This window comes from Ammospiza caudacuta, chromosome 9 (genome assembly GCF_027887145.1).
Source record: "Ammospiza caudacuta isolate bAmmCau1 chromosome 9, bAmmCau1.pri, whole genome shotgun sequence".
Taxonomy (NCBI): Eukaryota; Metazoa; Chordata; class Aves; order Passeriformes; family Passerellidae; genus Ammospiza; species Ammospiza caudacuta.
Genome location: NC_080601.1, coordinates 7,085,277 through 7,103,272, shown reverse-complemented (window position 1 = coordinate 7,103,272; position 17,996 = coordinate 7,085,277). Strand labels below are relative to the sequence as shown.

General features: G+C 50.1%; 1 protein-coding gene across 2 annotated transcripts; it reads right to left on the bottom strand.

Moving 5' to 3' along the window:
• Nucleotides 1–1,476: 1,476 nt before the first annotated feature.
• On the bottom strand, nucleotides 1,477–17,794 carry ATAD1 (ATPase family AAA domain containing 1). 2 transcript variants are annotated; one of them, XM_058810397.1, is made up of 10 exons: nucleotides 17,616–17,794; nucleotides 14,327–14,501; nucleotides 12,945–13,043; nucleotides 12,612–12,732; nucleotides 10,703–10,903; nucleotides 9,418–9,524; nucleotides 7,668–7,757; nucleotides 6,035–6,085; nucleotides 3,993–4,129; nucleotides 1,477–2,767 (listed from the first exon to the last, which is right to left on the bottom strand). In XM_058810397.1, the coding sequence occupies exons 2-10, from the start codon at nucleotides 14,486–14,488 to the stop codon at nucleotides 2,647–2,649; spliced, it is 1,089 nt and encodes a 362-aa protein (XP_058666380.1). In that variant the 5' UTR covers nucleotides 14,489–14,501; nucleotides 17,616–17,794; the 3' UTR covers nucleotides 1,477–2,646. The 2 variants fall into 2 exon arrangements, with proteins under 2 accessions (XP_058666380.1, XP_058666381.1); XM_058810398.1 differs by having other exon boundaries at nucleotides 4,023–4,129.
• Nucleotides 17,795–17,996: the final 202 nt, after the last annotated feature.

Below are 17,996 nucleotides of genomic sequence, written 5' to 3'. Positions count from 1 at the left end.
CTTCAGAGAGGCAGGATCAGGTGCTGAGGGCTGGGCCAAGCCTCTGGAGCCATGGGATGAAAGCAGCCACGTCCCAAACCCTCAGCCTGTGGAGGAAATTTCCAGAGGGTTTGTGCTTTGACAAGGTCTCCCACAGCAGCAACAAGAGTGGAAAATGTGGGAGAGTTCCTGGAGAAGTGGAATTGCACTCCAGCTGCAGAAACTGCCCCCAGGAGCAATCAGAAATGACTCCCCGTGCCTCTCCAGCCAGCTCCCGAGGAGTTCTGGGCAGCAGGGAAAGGCAGCTCCAGCCAGAGCCGGGAATTTGGAGGCACCAGCAGGAGATCAGGGCTCAGGAGTGACCAGGGGCTGTCCCGGGTTTGTCCTGCTGCCGTGCCCGCCCTCGGGGTGACACTCACCCCCTGAGGGCACACCTCACACTCAGTTAAAGCCAATTGAGACCTGCCTGCGCTGGGGTTTTACCGAGCAGGAAACAGCCTGAAAATAGAGTACAAACAGCCCTCCAGCCCTCGGTGCACTGTCTGATGTCAAACTGCAGAGCCAGCAACCTGAACTACTGCCTTTTTATCCAGATATTTCCTGGAGAAAATGAAATATGGGTGACATGGGGCAGTCTCGCTGTCATCAGCCACTGGAGGAAATGAGAAGGAGCCAGCAACAGAGGCAGGAGGTGCAGGAGGAGCTTCCCAGGCTGGCATTTCCCAGGTGTCACTGTCCCAGGCTGCTCCAGCCTGGCCTTGGGCACTGCCAGGGATCCAGGGGCAGCCACAGCTGTGCCAGGGCCTGCCCACCCTGCCAGGGAACAATTCCTAATTCCCACTATCCCATCCAGCCCTGCCCTCTGGCACGGGGAAGCCATTCCCTGTGTCCTGTCCCTCCATCCCTTGTCCCCAGTCCCTCTCCATCTCTCCTGCAGCTCCTTCAGGCCACAGTTTGGTCACCCCAGAGCTTCTCCTGTCCAGGTGAGCCCCCCCAGCTGTGCCAGCCTTTCCTCCCAGCAGAGCTGCTCCATCCCTCTGCCCATGCTGGTGCCTCCCCTGGATCTCAGGCTCACCCAGCCCCAGCCCTGAAGTGATTTATGGGATTTACATCCCAGACTTTCCCCATTTCCATATCCCAGCAGTTCTGCCTGAATTCCTGCAGCCCTGTGTTAGATCATTGTGCACCTCCCATTGCTTTGGATATAGGGAAGAAGTCTATGCAATTATTCAATTATTTTTATCCTCCCCCTCCCATTTGGCTTTAGGATTAAACTGGCACAAACTCAGCCCTGCATTCCAGGGGCAGGACAGCAGGGAGCACGCTGAGCTTGAGGGACACTGTCACCAGCCCCTGACACCGTGTCATGGCAGGGCTCCAGCCCTCCTTATTTCACTTTATTTTCCTTTGCAGTGCATTTGGTTTTACATCGTTCTGTGTACCTCCAATGTTTCCCTCCCCTCACAGGCAGCAGAGCTGTGACACAGCATCCCACCCTGGGCTTTGAACATTTAATTCCCTTTACAGATTTGGGCTCAATTAGTGCACAGTTCATAGCATTATATGAAAAAACCACAAGTTTTTTACTACCTCTGACAATAACTCCACTAAAAAAAAAACCCCAAACATTTTTGCCACTCACATTTGTAACCCTTGGCCTTTATCACAACAGAACGTTACAAGAATTCACCAGAACTGGTACCAGCAAGGACAGCACGTTGCTAAACCACACCAATAAGCCCAAAATCCATTTCCTCCTCTTGAAATTCACAGATCTGAGCATGGGACAGAGTCAAACATCACACAGTGTCCCTGCTGTGCCTCAGGGCTGTGACACTTCAGGGGGTGGTGCCACGGTGGGGCTTGCAGAGACCGAGGGAGAAGCAAGTCCTGGGGACAGTGCACAGGAGCCCAGAGAGCTCAGAGGGCTTCAGGAAAGAGCAAGTGGGGTTCTACTCTAGCTGCTCACAGCAAGGGAAAACCAAAAATAAAATCAGCCTTCATTTAAAAAGCCTGCAAAAGCAGAATTCATAAAAAAATTAAAAATATTCAAACATTCTTACAGAGTCATTTACTATCTTGACTAAATGGCACCAGATTTCAAGTGGTCATGTGGAAGAAAAATCAGTAGCATTTCAAATGTTGCTTTGTTCTAGGAGCAGTTTCTATCCTGGCATTTGCTGCTAAAAGGTACAAGTGAACTGAGTATCGAGGAACCTTTTCCCTATACAGCTTCTGATTTGGTTTGCTTCAGGAAGGAAGTAGAAAAGATTTTCCATACTCAAGTTATCTACAGATTATGTCTATATATATAAAAAAAAGTGTGGCTATGTACAGGTCCTGCACTCACACACCCATCTGTACACACCCAGCCCGTGCCAGGCCCTGCCCCTGGCCCTGGGAGCAGCCACTCCTGCTGGGAGGCTCCAGGGATCCCTGGGGACAGCACTCAGGCTCCTGGGCTGGCCTCAATTGTTCCACTCATGATCTGTGCTTCCACTCCCACTGGGAATTGCAATAACTTAAGAGGTTGTTGTTGTATAAAAACGATTCCAGGAACAGAACTCCCTTTGCCACCCCTGCTCCCACCCCCTGACACTGGTTTTGCTAACTGATTACAGAAGTCAAACTAAATCACGTCAGGAACTGCAAACACACTCTTTTGTCTTAATCAAACACGATCTCCATGGCCAGGTTCTGCATGGAGACATCCTTGGATTTCCTCATCTTCTCGATGGCCCTGTGGAGATCCTGCTGCTGCACGGGCCGGATCTCATCCTCATCGTGCCTGGGGGAGAGAGAAACACAGCCAGGTGAGGGGCCAGGGCTGTGCCAGCTGTGCCCACCCTCACAGCCATCCCTGCCACCAGCAGCTCTGCATGGATCCACTGGAACCACAGAACCACTGAGGCTGGAGAATCCCTGCCAGCCCATGGAGTCCCACCTTGTGCCCAGCCCAGAGCACTGAGTGCCACTTCCAGCCCTGCCCGGGACACCTGCAGGGCTGGGCACTGCAAAGCTCCCTGGGCAGCCCCTGCCAAGGCCTGGAATTGAATTCCAAAATGGAATGAGGGAACTGGGATAATGAGTGTGTAATTTGAATATGGAAGACTTAAGAGTTGAAGGTTTTAGAATACAGTAATATATATAAACAAGATGGAGGTTTTAGGGCAGAGGCTGGTCCTTCTTCTTCACCTTCTTCTCCATGGGTTTGGGTGGTTTTGTGTAACTGGATAAAAAACTCCACATTGCAGGCCGTGGGTGGTTGGTTATTGATTTAAAAGTAAAAATAATTCAGGTGTCATTTCTTAATTGGACAGTTTATCCTCAAAAGGCCTTGTAGAGAGAGAGATGGGGCTCCATTTTTAGTTTGTCAGAGTGAAGTGCTGTAGAACTCAGGGTTTGTGAGGCTGTAACATAGATAAGAACTAATTGACCCTTTCCATGCAGAAATTGCTGCTGCTGTCCCAGCTGAGCCTCCCCTGGCCCAGCCTGAGGCCCTTTCCCCTTGTCCTGTCCCTGTTCCCTGGCAGCACAGCCCGACCCCCCCTGGCTGTCCCCTCCTGGCAGGGAGTTGTGCAGAGCCACAAGGGCCCCCTGAGCCTCCTTTGCTCCAGGCTCAGCCCCTTGCCAGCTCCCTCAGCCCCTCCTGGGGCTCCAGCCCCTCCATGCACCCAGGGTTGCTGCAGGCATGGCAAACAGCAGAGGGATGTCCCAGCACTGTGGCAGCAGCAGGACTTGGTGGCTCAGGAGCTGGTGCACTGAAGCCTGGCACTAACCAGAGCAGCAGCAGCAAGATTTGGTGGCTCAGGCCACCTCCAGCTTGGGCACCTTGGAACGACCAAGGCGCTGAGCCGATTTTCAGAGCCAAAAGCAACAAGAGCCAGTGAGCTGTGAGGGGCTGTGCACAGTGGCAGCAGGGCATGGCAGCAGGACACTGCAGCAGTGTGTGGCCCTGTGGGCAGCCCAGCCCCAGGGCAGCAGCAGCAGTGAGGTGCAGCAGCCCCACGTACACGTCCTCCTCGCAGGCGTTGTTGACGTACTCCCGCACGCAGAGCAGCGCCGCGTCCCGGCACATCTCCTTCAGGTCGCTGCCCGAGAAACCGTCCGTCTCCTTGGCCACCTGCAGCAGGTCCACGTGGCTGTCCACCTGTGGGGAGATCCAGCTCAGCCCAGGGACGCTCCAGAGCCAGGGGCTCTGCTCTACAACAGTCTGAGATCATCTTCATTTGGCAGTTTTGGGGAGCTGAATTATTCCCTTGCTCTTGGAACCTCCAAGTGGGTCACACCATCTCATGTGTCAGCTCATCAAACCCTGCCGTTGGCTCCAAACCCACAGAATCCCAACCTGTCATGGACATAATTTATGGAAAATCCTTTCATTAGGATCTTTTGTCCTGAGAAGCTTCAGCTTCTCCATGTATTGCTGCTTTGGAATGAGATTTGGAGAATTGTTCACCCAGCATGTGAAATTGTTTTTACTGATGGCCAGTGACAGCCACCTGTGCCGAGGCTGTGAGCAGTCACAAGATTTTCCTCCTTTCCTTTCCTTTCCTTTCCTTTCCTTTCCTTTCCTTTCCTTTCCTTTCCTTTCCTTTCCTTTCCTTTCCTTTCCTTTCCTTTCCTTTCCTTTCCTTTCCTTTCCTTTCCTTTCCTTTCCTTTCCTTTCCTTCCCTTCCCTTCCCTTCCCTTCCCTTCCCTTCCCTTCCCTCCTTTCTTCTATTCTTTTAGTATAATTTCAATATATCATTTTAAAAAATATAATATATATAATAAAATAATAAATCAGCCTCCTGAAACATGGAGTCAAGATTCTCATCTCTCCTCTCCTCCTGGGACCCTGCAAACACCACCACTCCAACCATCCTTACTCACCTTGGCATGTCCTTGTGGATACATCCTTGGAACCCCTGAACATTGGTATATCCTGCACTAATCACACTCCTGCCTGGCAAAAACTGGATCCCAGCAATAGTGACCCTTTTCCCAGGAGCCCACATGAGTTTCTCACCTGTTCCTGCTTTACACAGCCCCAAACTGGGGATTTAGAGGCAAAATTCTGTGTCTAACTCAGTGCACTGGGTCAGGCTGAATTCTTGCCAGGCAATACCTCAGGTTTATTCCATCTTTTTATGGCATTTATTCCTTTCCCACCATGTGCATCAGTTTTTCCTTTTCAAAAAGTTAAAGGAAGTCTAATAAAGGCTGAAATTCAGGGGTGACTTCTTTCAAACTATTCCCTAAAATCATGGTTTAAGTCAGGTAAGGAAAGGGGAGGGCAAAATTCCCTGGCCATGTGAAATGTGAGCTTCAGAGATCCCATTCCTCCTCTTGTGGGATCACCAATACAGGCTGTTTTTTTATCTCCCTGAAAAACTAATTTCTGTGGTTCCCTGCTGGTGAGCTGTCATTTTTAGGCCTCTTAAAAAAAATTCAAGTTGGTTTTACTAATAAAAGATACTTAATAGGCTGGAGCTCAGCCTACAGACACTTTGCAACATAAACATGAAGGCAATTAGTGGTGCTGATTAAATTTGGGAGGAAGCTCTGAGGAACAGGGATTCCCTTTCAGGTGTGCTCACACCTCATCCTTTCCTTCTCCTCTGAAATTTGAATTATGGATCAAAAGCAGCATTGCCAAAAAAATCCATTCCTCCTCACTTGAGTCGAGCCAAGAAAGAGTTAAAGAATCAGCATCTTCTTGATTTCCTTCAAATTTCCTTCCCTGATCTAAACATGATTCACCTGCACCTTTTTGGAGAGAGCAATCTCTTCTCTTGTAAGAGAACAAGCAAATGGAGACAGAACTGGAGTCACTGCTCAGAGGGGGTGATTCACCCAAGCCAAGGCTCCTGCTCACAAAGGAGCCAGTGCAGGGCTTTGATGGCAGGCCACACCTGAAGGCACAAAGGATTCCCAAGTTGTCAGCACAGTGCCCTGGCACATCACCTCAGCCTCAGTGCAGGGCAGGCAATTACAAACCACACGTTCTGCAGGGCCAGGGCTGCACTGGGGGCACCGATGCAGCCATGAGGCACTGGCAGGAGCTACTCACATTTTCATTCTTCAAAATCAGCTTCAAGATGGCCTCTCTTTGCTTCAGAGCCTGAAACAGAGGAAACTGAAGTTACCAGAGGACAAAAATGAACACTTGTGACGTCCCAGGGCTTTCAGTCCCTTCAGTTCCCTCACCCAGGACACGTGACACACACTGAGGGAACCTCTCTGATGGCAAATTCCCTTCCACAGGTGATGCTTGGGAAATTCTAAACCACATAAATCACACACTGTGTGATTCAAAACTCCCCCAAAACCCCACAGAAACCCCACACATCCCATGGGTATATCCTGCACTAACCTCACTAACCTGGATCCCAGAACAGTGACCCCTTTTCCCAAGAGTTTCTCAGAACTCTGCTGTCTGCACACCTGATCCTGCTTTGCACAGCCCCAAACTGGAGGATTTAGAAGCAAAATCTTGTGTCTAACTCAGTGCTGGAGGTTACTGAAGAGTCATTCCTAGGAAGGTCAAACACAGGCAACAGACCCTGGGGTTTGTGCCTGCCAAACCTCACTTCCATCATTGAAAAGGGGAAAAATCCCCCCACAGACAATCTGGCAGCTGAAAAGTTGCTCCTCTGTCCCAAAACCCACTCCTGCCATTTCCCTCTGCTTTGCAGGCAGTTTTTGATGAGTAATTTGGGGCCTTTTCATCTCAAACTCAGTTATAAAATCTGCAAGGCTTTCCCTGCTGCCCCTGCCTGTTGCCAAGCCACAGCACATCAATTATTCCAGCTGCAGTGAGAGTCAGGGCCAGTCTGGGCTGATCACAAAGCCCAGAGCAGCTGTAAGCTCATGGCAGGGCTCTAGGGGGGGTAAGGAAAATCTGTTCTCTTGGGAGAGGGAGCCAATCCCTGTAACCTCCCAGGACACAGAATAAAGATGGGGCTTGATAGAATGGCACCACAAAGTTCTGAAAGCCAAATTTTTGCCCCCTTCTAACTGCAGAACAGCTGGAGATGAGGAAGGTGTGTGGAAGCACAGCTTATAAATGTTACACAGGTTATAAATGCTGTTCCCAAAGGGATCCACTCCCATGGAGGGAAAGTCAGTTCCAACAACACAGGCGTGGGAACACAGCTCCTCTCTTGCACAATCAATAAGAATTTTACTCCTCCAGTTTGCTCTCAGCAAAAATGGATCATGATTTCTGTAGCCAGGAGGGAATCCAAGCACAACTGAACTCCTGATAACACTGACACAAAAATGTCTGGTCACATCAGCAGGCATTCAAAGGTGAAATAGCTGGGAGAGGATGGCAGGAGCAACATTTGGAGTAAGGACAATTGATAAAGAACTTAATAAATCACAGAACCATGGAATGGTTTGGGAGCTGAAATCCATCTCATTCCAAGCCCATCACAGGCAGGTTTTCCAGTGTGGAAGGCCTGAGCAGAACTCAGTTACAAACCAGCCCTTCCCAGTGTGCAGCACCCAAACAGCTCCATGCCCAGAGGAGAGCAGGGCTGAGCAGCTCATGCTGCTGTTCCAGATAAAAAACCCAAGAGATCAAAACTTCACCTTAAAAATCTGAGTTCTGGATGTGCTTGAAAAAGCCCTAAACCCAGGTGAGCAGAGGCAGCACTCCTGCAGGAAAAGCCCCCTGGGGCAGGGCAGGCAGGACTCACAGGCTGGTTGATGTGGAAGCGGGTGGGCATCCTCCTCATGATGGCAGAGTCCAGGTCCTGGGGCCTGTTGGTGGCTCCCATGACAATCACCTGTGTGACACCAAGAGACAGAAACCAGAGCTGGGACACATCCTCAGGCTGGGAATGTCACCACCAGCCAGGGATCTCCCCCACTTCATCAACAGCAGCAACATTTCCAGAAGTTACACAGAGGTTTCCTGGCAGTGATGTCAGCAAGGGCAGCCCTGGTGCCACAAACACCACCTGGGGGGAGATTTCAATGAGCCCAGCTTGAAATCTCAAACCCCAAGGAGGAACTTAAAACTTCTGCTTGTGATGTCACTGTTAGTTCCTGGTGGAATTTAAAAGGAGATATTTCAGGAAGGTGCTTAAAACTGTGGTGGTTTTGTGCTGTGCTGGAGAAAGAATCACAGAAGGTTTTGGGTTGGAGAAGACCTTCAAAGTCATTTTGTTTTAAACTCTTCCTGAGCAGGAACACCTTCTGGGAGACCACCATGGCAAGGGGATCACCTGGTACCCACATGGTGTCTTTTAAACACTCAAAAAAGCATTCCAGGAGCTCCAGGTGAGCAGTGGGTTAAAGGTGCCCAAGGCAAGCCCTACACCAGACAGTGTTTACCTCCCTGCAGCACTCCACCTCTTAACTCCAGAACAAATTTACTCCCCATTCACAGCTGCCTTGTTCTCCCACGTCTTACTCTAAGCTGTGTGCATGGCAAACAGCCAGCCAGGACAGTGACAAACGACGCGGTGATTGTCATTACCCTGGGCTCCAGGGCTTTGCTGCCCTGCTCCTGCCTTCGGGCCAGGCCCAGCAGCTCCAGCAAGGAGGGCCAGCAGGGTTGGTGGCCCGGCAGCGTCACCCTGCCACCTAGAGGCACTGGGATGGCTGGCTCGGGGATGATCCACACTTCTCTGGGCTTTATTTTCCTGATCCAGGAAAAGGAAACCTTTCCTCAGCAGGTTTAGCTCACAGCTGAGTGTGGAATTCCAGGTGGGATCAGCACATTCACCTCAACACTTCCTTACAATCTCCTCCAAGCATTTGGGATTCTGGCTTTTCTTACAAAAGGCAAACACTGCTGAGCTTGAGAGACCCCAGATTGTCTCGGTGCAGGGAATGAATAATTTCATTTGCTCCAAGGAATTGTCAGTGTGCTGGGTAAAAAAGGTAATGCACTGTGCTTGGAAGATGGGATCACTTTCCAGTGAAGGGTTCATACCATTGCTTTTTACTAATGGGAAACTCTAACCATCAGTACACACACATCACTGGTTTTTACTCATTTTGGGGAAAAATCAGCTGAAAAACATCTTTAACACATGCTTGGGAGAGGAGAAAGAGCTATTTATGGAAAAATACACATTTAAAAGGCTGAAAATTTTCAATTTAGAGAATAAACATTCTGTTTAAGGGCTTTGAGAAGATTATCCCAGGTGACACCGTGGCATGTAGGCTTTCTGCTATATTCTAGTCTTTACACTCCCAGAATGGTTTGGGATGGGAGGCACCTTAAAGCCCATCCCATCTCATCTGCAAACACTTCTTGATTAAAATAAACTAAGCACAAAGCCAATATTCTCAGGAATGACCTGTGGATACAACTCCCCTCATTCCCACAGAGTGCTGGGAATCACTGACAGGTAAAAAGCCTTTGGCATCCCTGTTCCCAAGCAGCTCCAGCCCCAAAATCCCACTGAGGGGATGAGGGAATGCCTGGGGACTCACCTGGCAGTTGTAGTCAGTGTCCAGCCCATCCCACAGGCTCATGAACTGGGCTTTCATCATGGCCGTGGCCTCGTGGTCGGTGCTGGATCGGTTCCTCAGGAAGGAATCTGGGCCAAAGCAGGCATGCAGTCACTGCCAGCCCCATTCCCCTCAGGAATGCACTCCTGGGCTGCTCTCTCATCTCATAAATGCATTTTCAAGCAGCACTGTCAGCAAACTGCAAGTGCTGCTAAGGGTGAAAGTGGATTCTCCCCCATTCCTAAGCTCCTCTCTCCAAGGACACCACACAAGTGCGCACCCATCACAGGGGATTCCCCACATCCTGTGCTCCAAATTTTCACCTGCATGAAAATTTCACCTCTCACCTTAACCTGCATTCATGGAAAGCAGCCTCCCTGTTGGACCCTTCTCTAGGTCTGGATTGAAGGCCCTTGAGACACTAATTCATGTTGGGATTCAGGTGTTTATTATCTCTTATCAGTAAAACAGTCTCACTACTGTGAGTTCTGCAGCAAGGCACCAAATGGCCAACAATCTCTTGTTCCAAGGGCTTTTAAGACTAAACTATCCAATGAAGAGCTGACCCCTGGATTATTTTCCCTTTTAACCCAATAACTGATCCCACAGAGCTGCCATGGGGACTTTTCCACCCAATTACAAAATGCCACCCAAACCCATGGAGAAGGAGGAAGAAGAAACCCAGGATGACACCCTGTGCCCCCCATCTTGCTTCCACCCACAACACACTAAAAATCCCAAACCTCAATTTCTCACCCAGTGACGCACCTGCACTGCTCTCTGTAATCTACTGCACACTCTTGTGGGTTCTGGTCTGTTCTGGAGTTTGGGAAACTTTCTCCATGAGTGAGGGACAAAGTCAGGGCTCCCCTGGGGGTCAGGGTCAGAGGAATATTCCCAGTGCTCTGGGTTTCCACAGCTCCCCTCCTATTCTTCAGCCCCATGAAATTCCCATTCCAGAGCTCTCCTAAAACCATATTTTACCTCCCTTATGTGCCCTGACAGCAGAAGCACTGAAGTGCATTTGTTGCTGGGTTTCCTCATGAACAAAAATAAGTAGGAATTTGTTTTACTTGTGAATTCCTCCACTACCACCAGGAAAGAAACCCATTGTTTTTCCTAATGTGCCACCATTCCTTCACAATTCTATTTCTCCTCCTGAGCCTTCTTTTGAAGGAAAAGATGACAGCAGATCCATACATCACTGAGCCTACAGTTCAAGGTCACTCTGCTATGGCTACTGATAAAACAAAAAAGAGATTTTTACCTATTTCATCAATAAAAATGATGGATGGCTGGAGCTTTATGGCCAGGGAGAAGACAGCAGCAGCCAGCTTTTGGGATTCTCCATACCATTTATCTGTCAGTGTGGAGGGCTGCAGGTTGATGAACCTGCACCCAGCTTCCTTGGCAGTGGCCTTGGCAATCAGGGTTTTCCCACATCCAGGGGGGCCATAGAGAAGAACTCCTGGAAAATTCACAGAGTTAATGCTTTAATGCAGGGATTAAAAGGGAAGAAATCAAACCAAGGGAACACTGTTCCATCAATCAGAGGTTTTAAGGTAATCCCTGTTAAATTACAGCTCAGAATAACCAAAGACAATTCCCTGTGGGGGAATTTTTCCCCTTTTTAGACAGGAAGGGTGAAGCTGAGAGGAGACATTTGAGAGATGACTGATTTATTGTGGGGCTGCAACATCATCTTTAAGTTCCCTTCCAACCCAAACCACTCCATGATTCCATTTTATTCCACTCCCAGGACAGAAAATTAACCCCTATTTATGTCCTGGCAGGTTTATTTACAGCTCCTTCCAGCCCTGCTAATAAAACTTAGCACAGAGGAGTGAGGAAAGGAAAAATCCATCACACAACAGACCCACAGACAGTTTAAACAAATTACCCACAATTAAACATGACATCTTGTGTTATTTTTAAACTTGTCACACTGCAAGAATTCACAGGAGTGTTTTTCTAAACACAGTTACAAAGAAAACAATTTCAAGAGCAACATTCTGTTAAAAGAACCCAAAACACAGGGAATTATTGAGGTTTTTTCTCTGTTTATGTGAGTGATGCCCACAAACATCATTACTCTGGAGCAGTGATTTCCTATTAACACCCAGCACAAACACTTATAAAACTGGGGAGCAGCCTGAGCTGGAAAATCTGCTTTAAAAAGATAAATAATAATAAAAAAAAAAATTTCCTTCAGCTTATTAAATCATGGCATTCATGTAATTTTCCAGACAGCTTCAGTTTGTGACTTGCAAAGAAAGCAGCCTGGAAAAACTAAACCAGCCACCAAAGTGCTGCATTTTCCATCCCTTTGAGAAGCCTTGAGGTGCTCACAGATCCAGGTAGCAATTGAGAGCTCCAGAAATCAATATTCAGGGAACAAAGCTGTAAATTTGGGTGTTTTGTCCAACATTTCAGGTTTAAATTCTGCTTTTTTAAAAAATCTTTTTCTTCAGTGAAATACAACAAATAAGGCTGTAGGGATTTCAGCAGAGTCCAACTTCTGTTTTACTGGGGAAAATGAATCTTCCACCTGCCTTAACACTGTGTAACCCAGCTCTAGAGAGAATCAAGGGATCTCCAGAGGAAAAATGGGATTTCTGTCCTGCTGAATGATGGCAATTTCTAGGAGTGTCAAAGAGCAGAGTTAGAGCTCAACTCTGCCAAAGGACAACACAGGAAATGACAACTGAGGCAGTTAAAAATGCAGGATACAGGGATTGTAATGGCCTGGGGTGCCAGGACACAGGGAATGGCTTCATGCTGACACAGGGGAGGTTTGGGAATCAGGAATTGTTCCCTGGCAGGGTGGGCAGGCCCTGGCACAGCTGGGGCTGCCCTGGATCCCTGGCAGTGCCCAAGGCCAGGCTGGAGCAGCCTGGGACAGTGGGAGGTGTCCCTGCCATGGCACTGATGGGATTTAAGGTCCTCCCAAGCCAAATGATTTCATGATGGACATCATAACCAAAATCCAGCTACTGCTTCATTGTTCAGATCAAACTTCCTCACCAAAGCAGGGGAAGAAGGGAAATCTGAGGGTTTTCCCTGGCATTGGTCCTGATGTTTGCACTTTGACCTAACAACCCACTTCCTCTTCCCTTTCTGAAAAACCTTTTATATTTCAAATATCAAGATATAAATCCGTCACATTCTCTTCCTACCTTTTGGGGGCTGTAAGAGCCTGGAATTCTCAAACAAATATTTCTTCTTGATGGGCAGAATGACAGTGTCTTTCAAATCTGTGATGACATCATCTAAACCTGCAATATCACTCCAGGTCACCTGCAAGGGAAAAACAGTGTTGGGAATGATCAGCACTGATCCTGCCAAGGAAAAGCACCCACCAGCTTCAAAGAGTGGCTTGAAAATGAAAGAGAAAAGGGATTAAAACTCTCTGCTCTCAGTGATGCAGTTTTACATCACAGAATATTTCCACAGAGGTGCAAACAATGCAAGCCAGGGACAAAAGGGGATTTTGCAGGGAAGTTGCTCACATGCATGCTGAGAGGGTCCACCAGGTGGGCAGCAATGCTCATCTCATACTCAGTCAGCTTCACATTCTTCACTCCTATCTGCTTCATCAGCTTTTCAGCCTGGGGGGAACCAAACAGCAGGAAAATCAAAGGAAAGAAATGGAATGCTTCACTCAGAAATCAGCTTTTTTAAAGAACTGCTGGTTGTGGTTTGAAAAGCTTTTCCCTAAGAGGTGAAATCTTGTTTAAGTTCTGCTGTTTCCTTTGTTGTCACTTGAGTGAAACCAAGTCAGATGTCTCAGTTCCCATCAATCAAATGCTTGGACCTCACATGCCCAAACCCACAACTCCTCTGCTATGACCTAAAAAAAACAACCACAACAAACCTTAAAACACAAAGTGTACTACCCCCCAAGCCTCCAGAACACTTGGAGTTTGGGATTTTCACATGACTCAAGGAGAGATTAATGTATTTTTAAATTCCCAGAAGCCAATCAATTTCTAATATGTGTTTCAGTGGGTTTTCCCTCATTTACAAGGAAAACTCATTGTGCCAACACACTTGCACAATTCAGTTTTTCTTTCTGCTCCAAGTTGCAGTAAGTCCAACAAGGTTTTGGGACAGTTCAGCCTCTTAGATAACAGCTGGCACTGAATCCATTGGGAAAGTTGGTTTTCAATTGAAAAACTCATCACAAAAGGAAAACCACCCAACACAGGTTGCTCAAAACCAGTGAAATTCTTGTCAGTCAGAAACCAAACCAAAAGAAAGCTGCCACATTTCCAAAGCAAACCTTTAACTTTTGGTTCTGAAGGGCCCCTAAAGCTTTTGCAGAGCACAAATTGTTCCAGTTCAAGGTAAGCAACGAGGCTTTTCATTTTTTCCCTCCCCCCCACCTTTCCAAGGCATTTTGACTGCTGGTGAAGGTCTCTGCCTTCACTACGGTGCCAGAAATGCAGAGCTTTCAAGTTCTCTTTTAAGTTAAGAATTAAGTCCAGGTTTAAGAATTAAGAATTAATTCTCAATTAATTTTCAAGGTTTAAGAATTAATTAATTCTTAATAATTAATTCAAGGTTTCCAAAAGCAGCCAAGAGATTGATTTAAGGCCCCTGCTGCTCAGCAAAGGTGTCAGAAGCAGAGGAGGCACAAGGCTCACAGAATTGCTGAAAATGAGAGCAAACAGCTCTGATTTTTAGCAACAGTTTAGACCCACAGTTTTGCCACCACTTCAAGCTGAAAATTGCACTTTGTTACAAAAACTTGTTATTTTTCATTTGCTCTATACTGCAATTTGTTATAAAACCTGAACACACCAACAACTAAACCCCGAGACTGCCTAACAAACTCCAGCTTCCCTCATTCCTCAAGATGCCAAGGAAAGAGTGCAGAATGCAATCCTACCTGCTTCTGAGCTTCCACCTTCTGCTTCCTGGTGGGGTCAATGGCATCCACCATCCACTTGATGGTGAAGTAGGTGACGGCCCCGAAGATGGTGAGGCGGAAGATCAGCCCCACCACCTCGTTGCGGCTCAGGGGCCGCGAGAAGGCCTCGGCGTGCACCATCCTCCTTCCTGCCCTGAGGGGAAAAGGGGCAAAGGAAAGGGAAATCAGAGCTGGAAAAGCATCTGCAGGGGGTTGGGATGTTGGTGGATAAAGGGTGTTGTGCAGGGAGTTGGGGTAAGTGAATGGAGAGAGGCAAGACAAGAGGATGGGATTTTGGGAATTAGGAGTTGTTCCTGAGGGTGGGCAGGCCCTGGAATGGATTTTCCAGAGCAGCTGTGGCTGGCCCTAGAAAAAAGAAGCACAGGGAGGGAAGGAAAGGAAAATTCAAGCTGTAAAAACACCTGCATGGTGTTGGAATGTTATTGGATAAAAGGTGTTTTGCAGGGAGTTGGGATATGTGAATGGAGAGAGGCAGGACAAGAGGATGGGATTTTAGGGAGGAATTGTTCCCTGGGAGGGTAGGCAGGGCCTGGAATGGATTTCCCAGAGCAGCTGTGGCTGGCCCTGGAAAAGGGAAGCACAGGGAGGCAAGGAAAGGAAAATCAGAGCTGTAAAAACACCTGTATGGTGTTGGAATGTTATTGGATAAAAGTTGTTTTGTACAGAGTTGGGGTAAGTGAATGGAGAGACAGGAGACGAGGGAATGGCTTCATGCTGACAGACAATGGGATTTTGGCAAGCTGGGGCTGCCCCTGGAAAAGGGAAGCACAGGGAGGCAAAGAAAGAAAAATCAGAGCTGTAAAAACACCTGTATGGGGTTGGAATGTTGTTGGATAAAAGGTGCTGTGCAGGGAAGTGGGATAAATGAATGGAGAGGCAGGAGAAGAGGATGGGATTTTGGGGAGGAATTGTTCCTGAGGGTAGACAGGGCCTGGAACAGAGTGCCCAGAGCAGCTGTGGCTGCCCCTGGAAAAGGGAAGCACAGGGAGGCAAGGAAAGAAAAATCAGAGCTGAAAAAACACCTGTATGGGGTTGGAATGTTGTTGGATAAAAAGTGTTTTGTAGGGAGTTGGGATGAGTGAATGGAGAGACAGGAGAAGAGGGAATGGCTTCATGCTGTCAGAGGATGGGATTTTGGGGAGGAATTGTTCCCTGGGAGGGTGGGCAGGCCCTGGAATGGATTTCCCAGAGCAGCTGTGGCTGCTCCTGGAAAAAGGAAGCACAGGGAGGCATGGAAAGGGAAATCAGAGCTGTAAGAACACCTGCATGGGGCTGGAATGTTGTTGGATAAAAGGTGTTGTGCAGGGAGTTGGGATATGTGAATGGAGGGATGGGACACAGGGAATGGCTCCCAGTGCCAGAGGACAGGGCTGGATGGGATATTGGAATTAGGAATTGTTCCCTGGCAGGGTGGGCAGGCCCTGGCACAGCTGTGGCTGCCCCTGGATCCCTGGCAGTGCCCAAGGCCAGCCTTGGAACCACCTGGGATGCTGTAAGGCACCTCTGCCCATGCACAGGCTTCCATGTCCCTTCCAACCCAAAGCACCCTGGCATTCTGTGCTCACAGTGGGCACAAATTTCACATTCCCACTGACACTTTGGGGGCACTGCTGACCCTGAGTGCCCACTGCTGGAGCCAGGGAAGTCCAGGATTGAAGCACAGAGGTTTTTCCCTGAGAGGAAGCTGACAGCAAAGGCACCTGGCTGCCACATCAAGGTGCAATCAGCAATTCCCATTTGATTAAAAGGAGGTTAAGAGCTGGAGCCTGCACCTGGCAGGATGCACGGGGAGTTATTAATATCCCTGGAAAGCTGAAAATGCTGGATGTGGCACACAGCTATCCAGGGAAAAGCCTGGCTGCTGCAGGAGCCAAGCCCAGAGAGCACAGCACCCCCAGTCCTGGGAACAAAGGGCACAGAGGAAAGAACTGTGCTGAAACTCTGGGAAAATGATTTCTAAAATCAGGGTCCAGCTCTTGCCCAGCTCTGGGAGGGATCTTCATGAGAATCCCAAATCCCTCCTTGGGCACTGCCCCATTTTCCTTCTGCAAGGGCAAAACCAGCAGCAGCTCCTGCCACTCCCTGGCCACTCTCCAAACCAAGCTGGCAGCCAGGGCAATGCTGGAGCAGCAGAGCCAAATTAACCTGGATCCCCCTGCCCAGGGCACCCACAGCCAAATTATCCCTGGATCCTCCTCCCAGAGCAACCCTGGAGCCAAATTATCCCTGGATCCCCATCCCCAGGGCACCCAGAGCCAAATTATCCCTGGATCCCCATCCCCAGGGCACCCAGAACCAAATTATCCCTGGATCCCCATCCCCAGGGCACCCAGAACCAAATTATCCCTGGATCCCCATCCCCAGGGCACCCAGAGCCAAATTATCCCTGGATCCCCATCCCCAGGGCACCCAGAGCCAAATTATCCCTGGATCCCCATCCCCAGGGCACCCAGAGCCAAATTATCCCTGGATCCCCCTGCCAGGGCAATGCTGGAGCACCCAGTGCCAAATTAACCTGCATCTCCTTCCCCAGGGCAACTCTGGAGCCAAATTATCCCTGGATCCCCCTCCTTAGAGCACCCACAGCCAAATTAACCTGGATCCCCCTCCTTAGAGCACCCACATCCAAGTTAACCTGGATCCCCCTCCCAGGACACCAAATTATCCCTGGATTCCCATCCCAAGGCACCCACAGCCAAATTATCCCCGGATCCCTGCTAAAGGATGTGAGGAAGCAGCCCGGAGCCAGGGGATTCTGCGTGTCCTCCCCAGCCTGATTTGTTAAAACAAAAGGGCTCTGTAGTCACTGAGCAAGGAGCAAACCTGCCCAAAACCCCTGCAGAAACCTCCTTCTTATGCAACGCGTGCCCTGAGCGCCAACCGAAAGGAAAAGCTCGAACAGCGAGGAACCGAAGCAGAACCTGGCTGAGGGAAGCCCCAGCCCCGCACAAAAGCTGAAACCCGGCGGAACTCAGCGTTTGTCCGCCCTCGGGGCCCGCGGCGGCTCCGCGCTCCCGGTCAGGCGCAAAAGGGAAACCAAAAGCGGCAGCGGCGCCGGTTCCCGTTCCGCTGCGAGGGCACGCTGCCGGGAAAGCCGGGCAGCCCCGCTGCAGCGCGGGGATCCCCCCCGGGGCCCGGCAGCCCCGTCACGGCAGCCCCGGGCAGGGCCGGGCCGCGCCGCCCGTGACCTTCCCGCCGCCCGGCAGGTGCGGCGCGGCCGGGGCCGCCGTCCCGCCGGGGCACTCACCGTGCGGCGGCTCTCCGGAACACGGCGCGGGCCGGGCGGCAGCAGGAGGAGGAGGAGGAAGGCGAGGAGGAGGAGGAGGAGGAGCGGGAGGAGAAGCGGAGCAAAAACCGGCGGCGGCACCGAGGGCCCGGCAGCGGCGGCGGCGCGTCCGGCGCTTCCTCCGTCCGTGCGGCGCTCGCCGCCCCGCCCAAAGGTTCCGGCCGGCGGCGGCCCGCGCGAAGGTTCCGCCCACCGGATGCGGGGCAGCCCCGGCCGGGAGGGGCCCGGAGCCACCGGAGCCACCGGAGCCACCGGCAGCGGCCGCGGCCCAACCGAGCGGCTCCACCGGCACCCCCCGGGCCGCGGCCCCCGCCTACAACCGCCTAACGACAGCGGGAACTC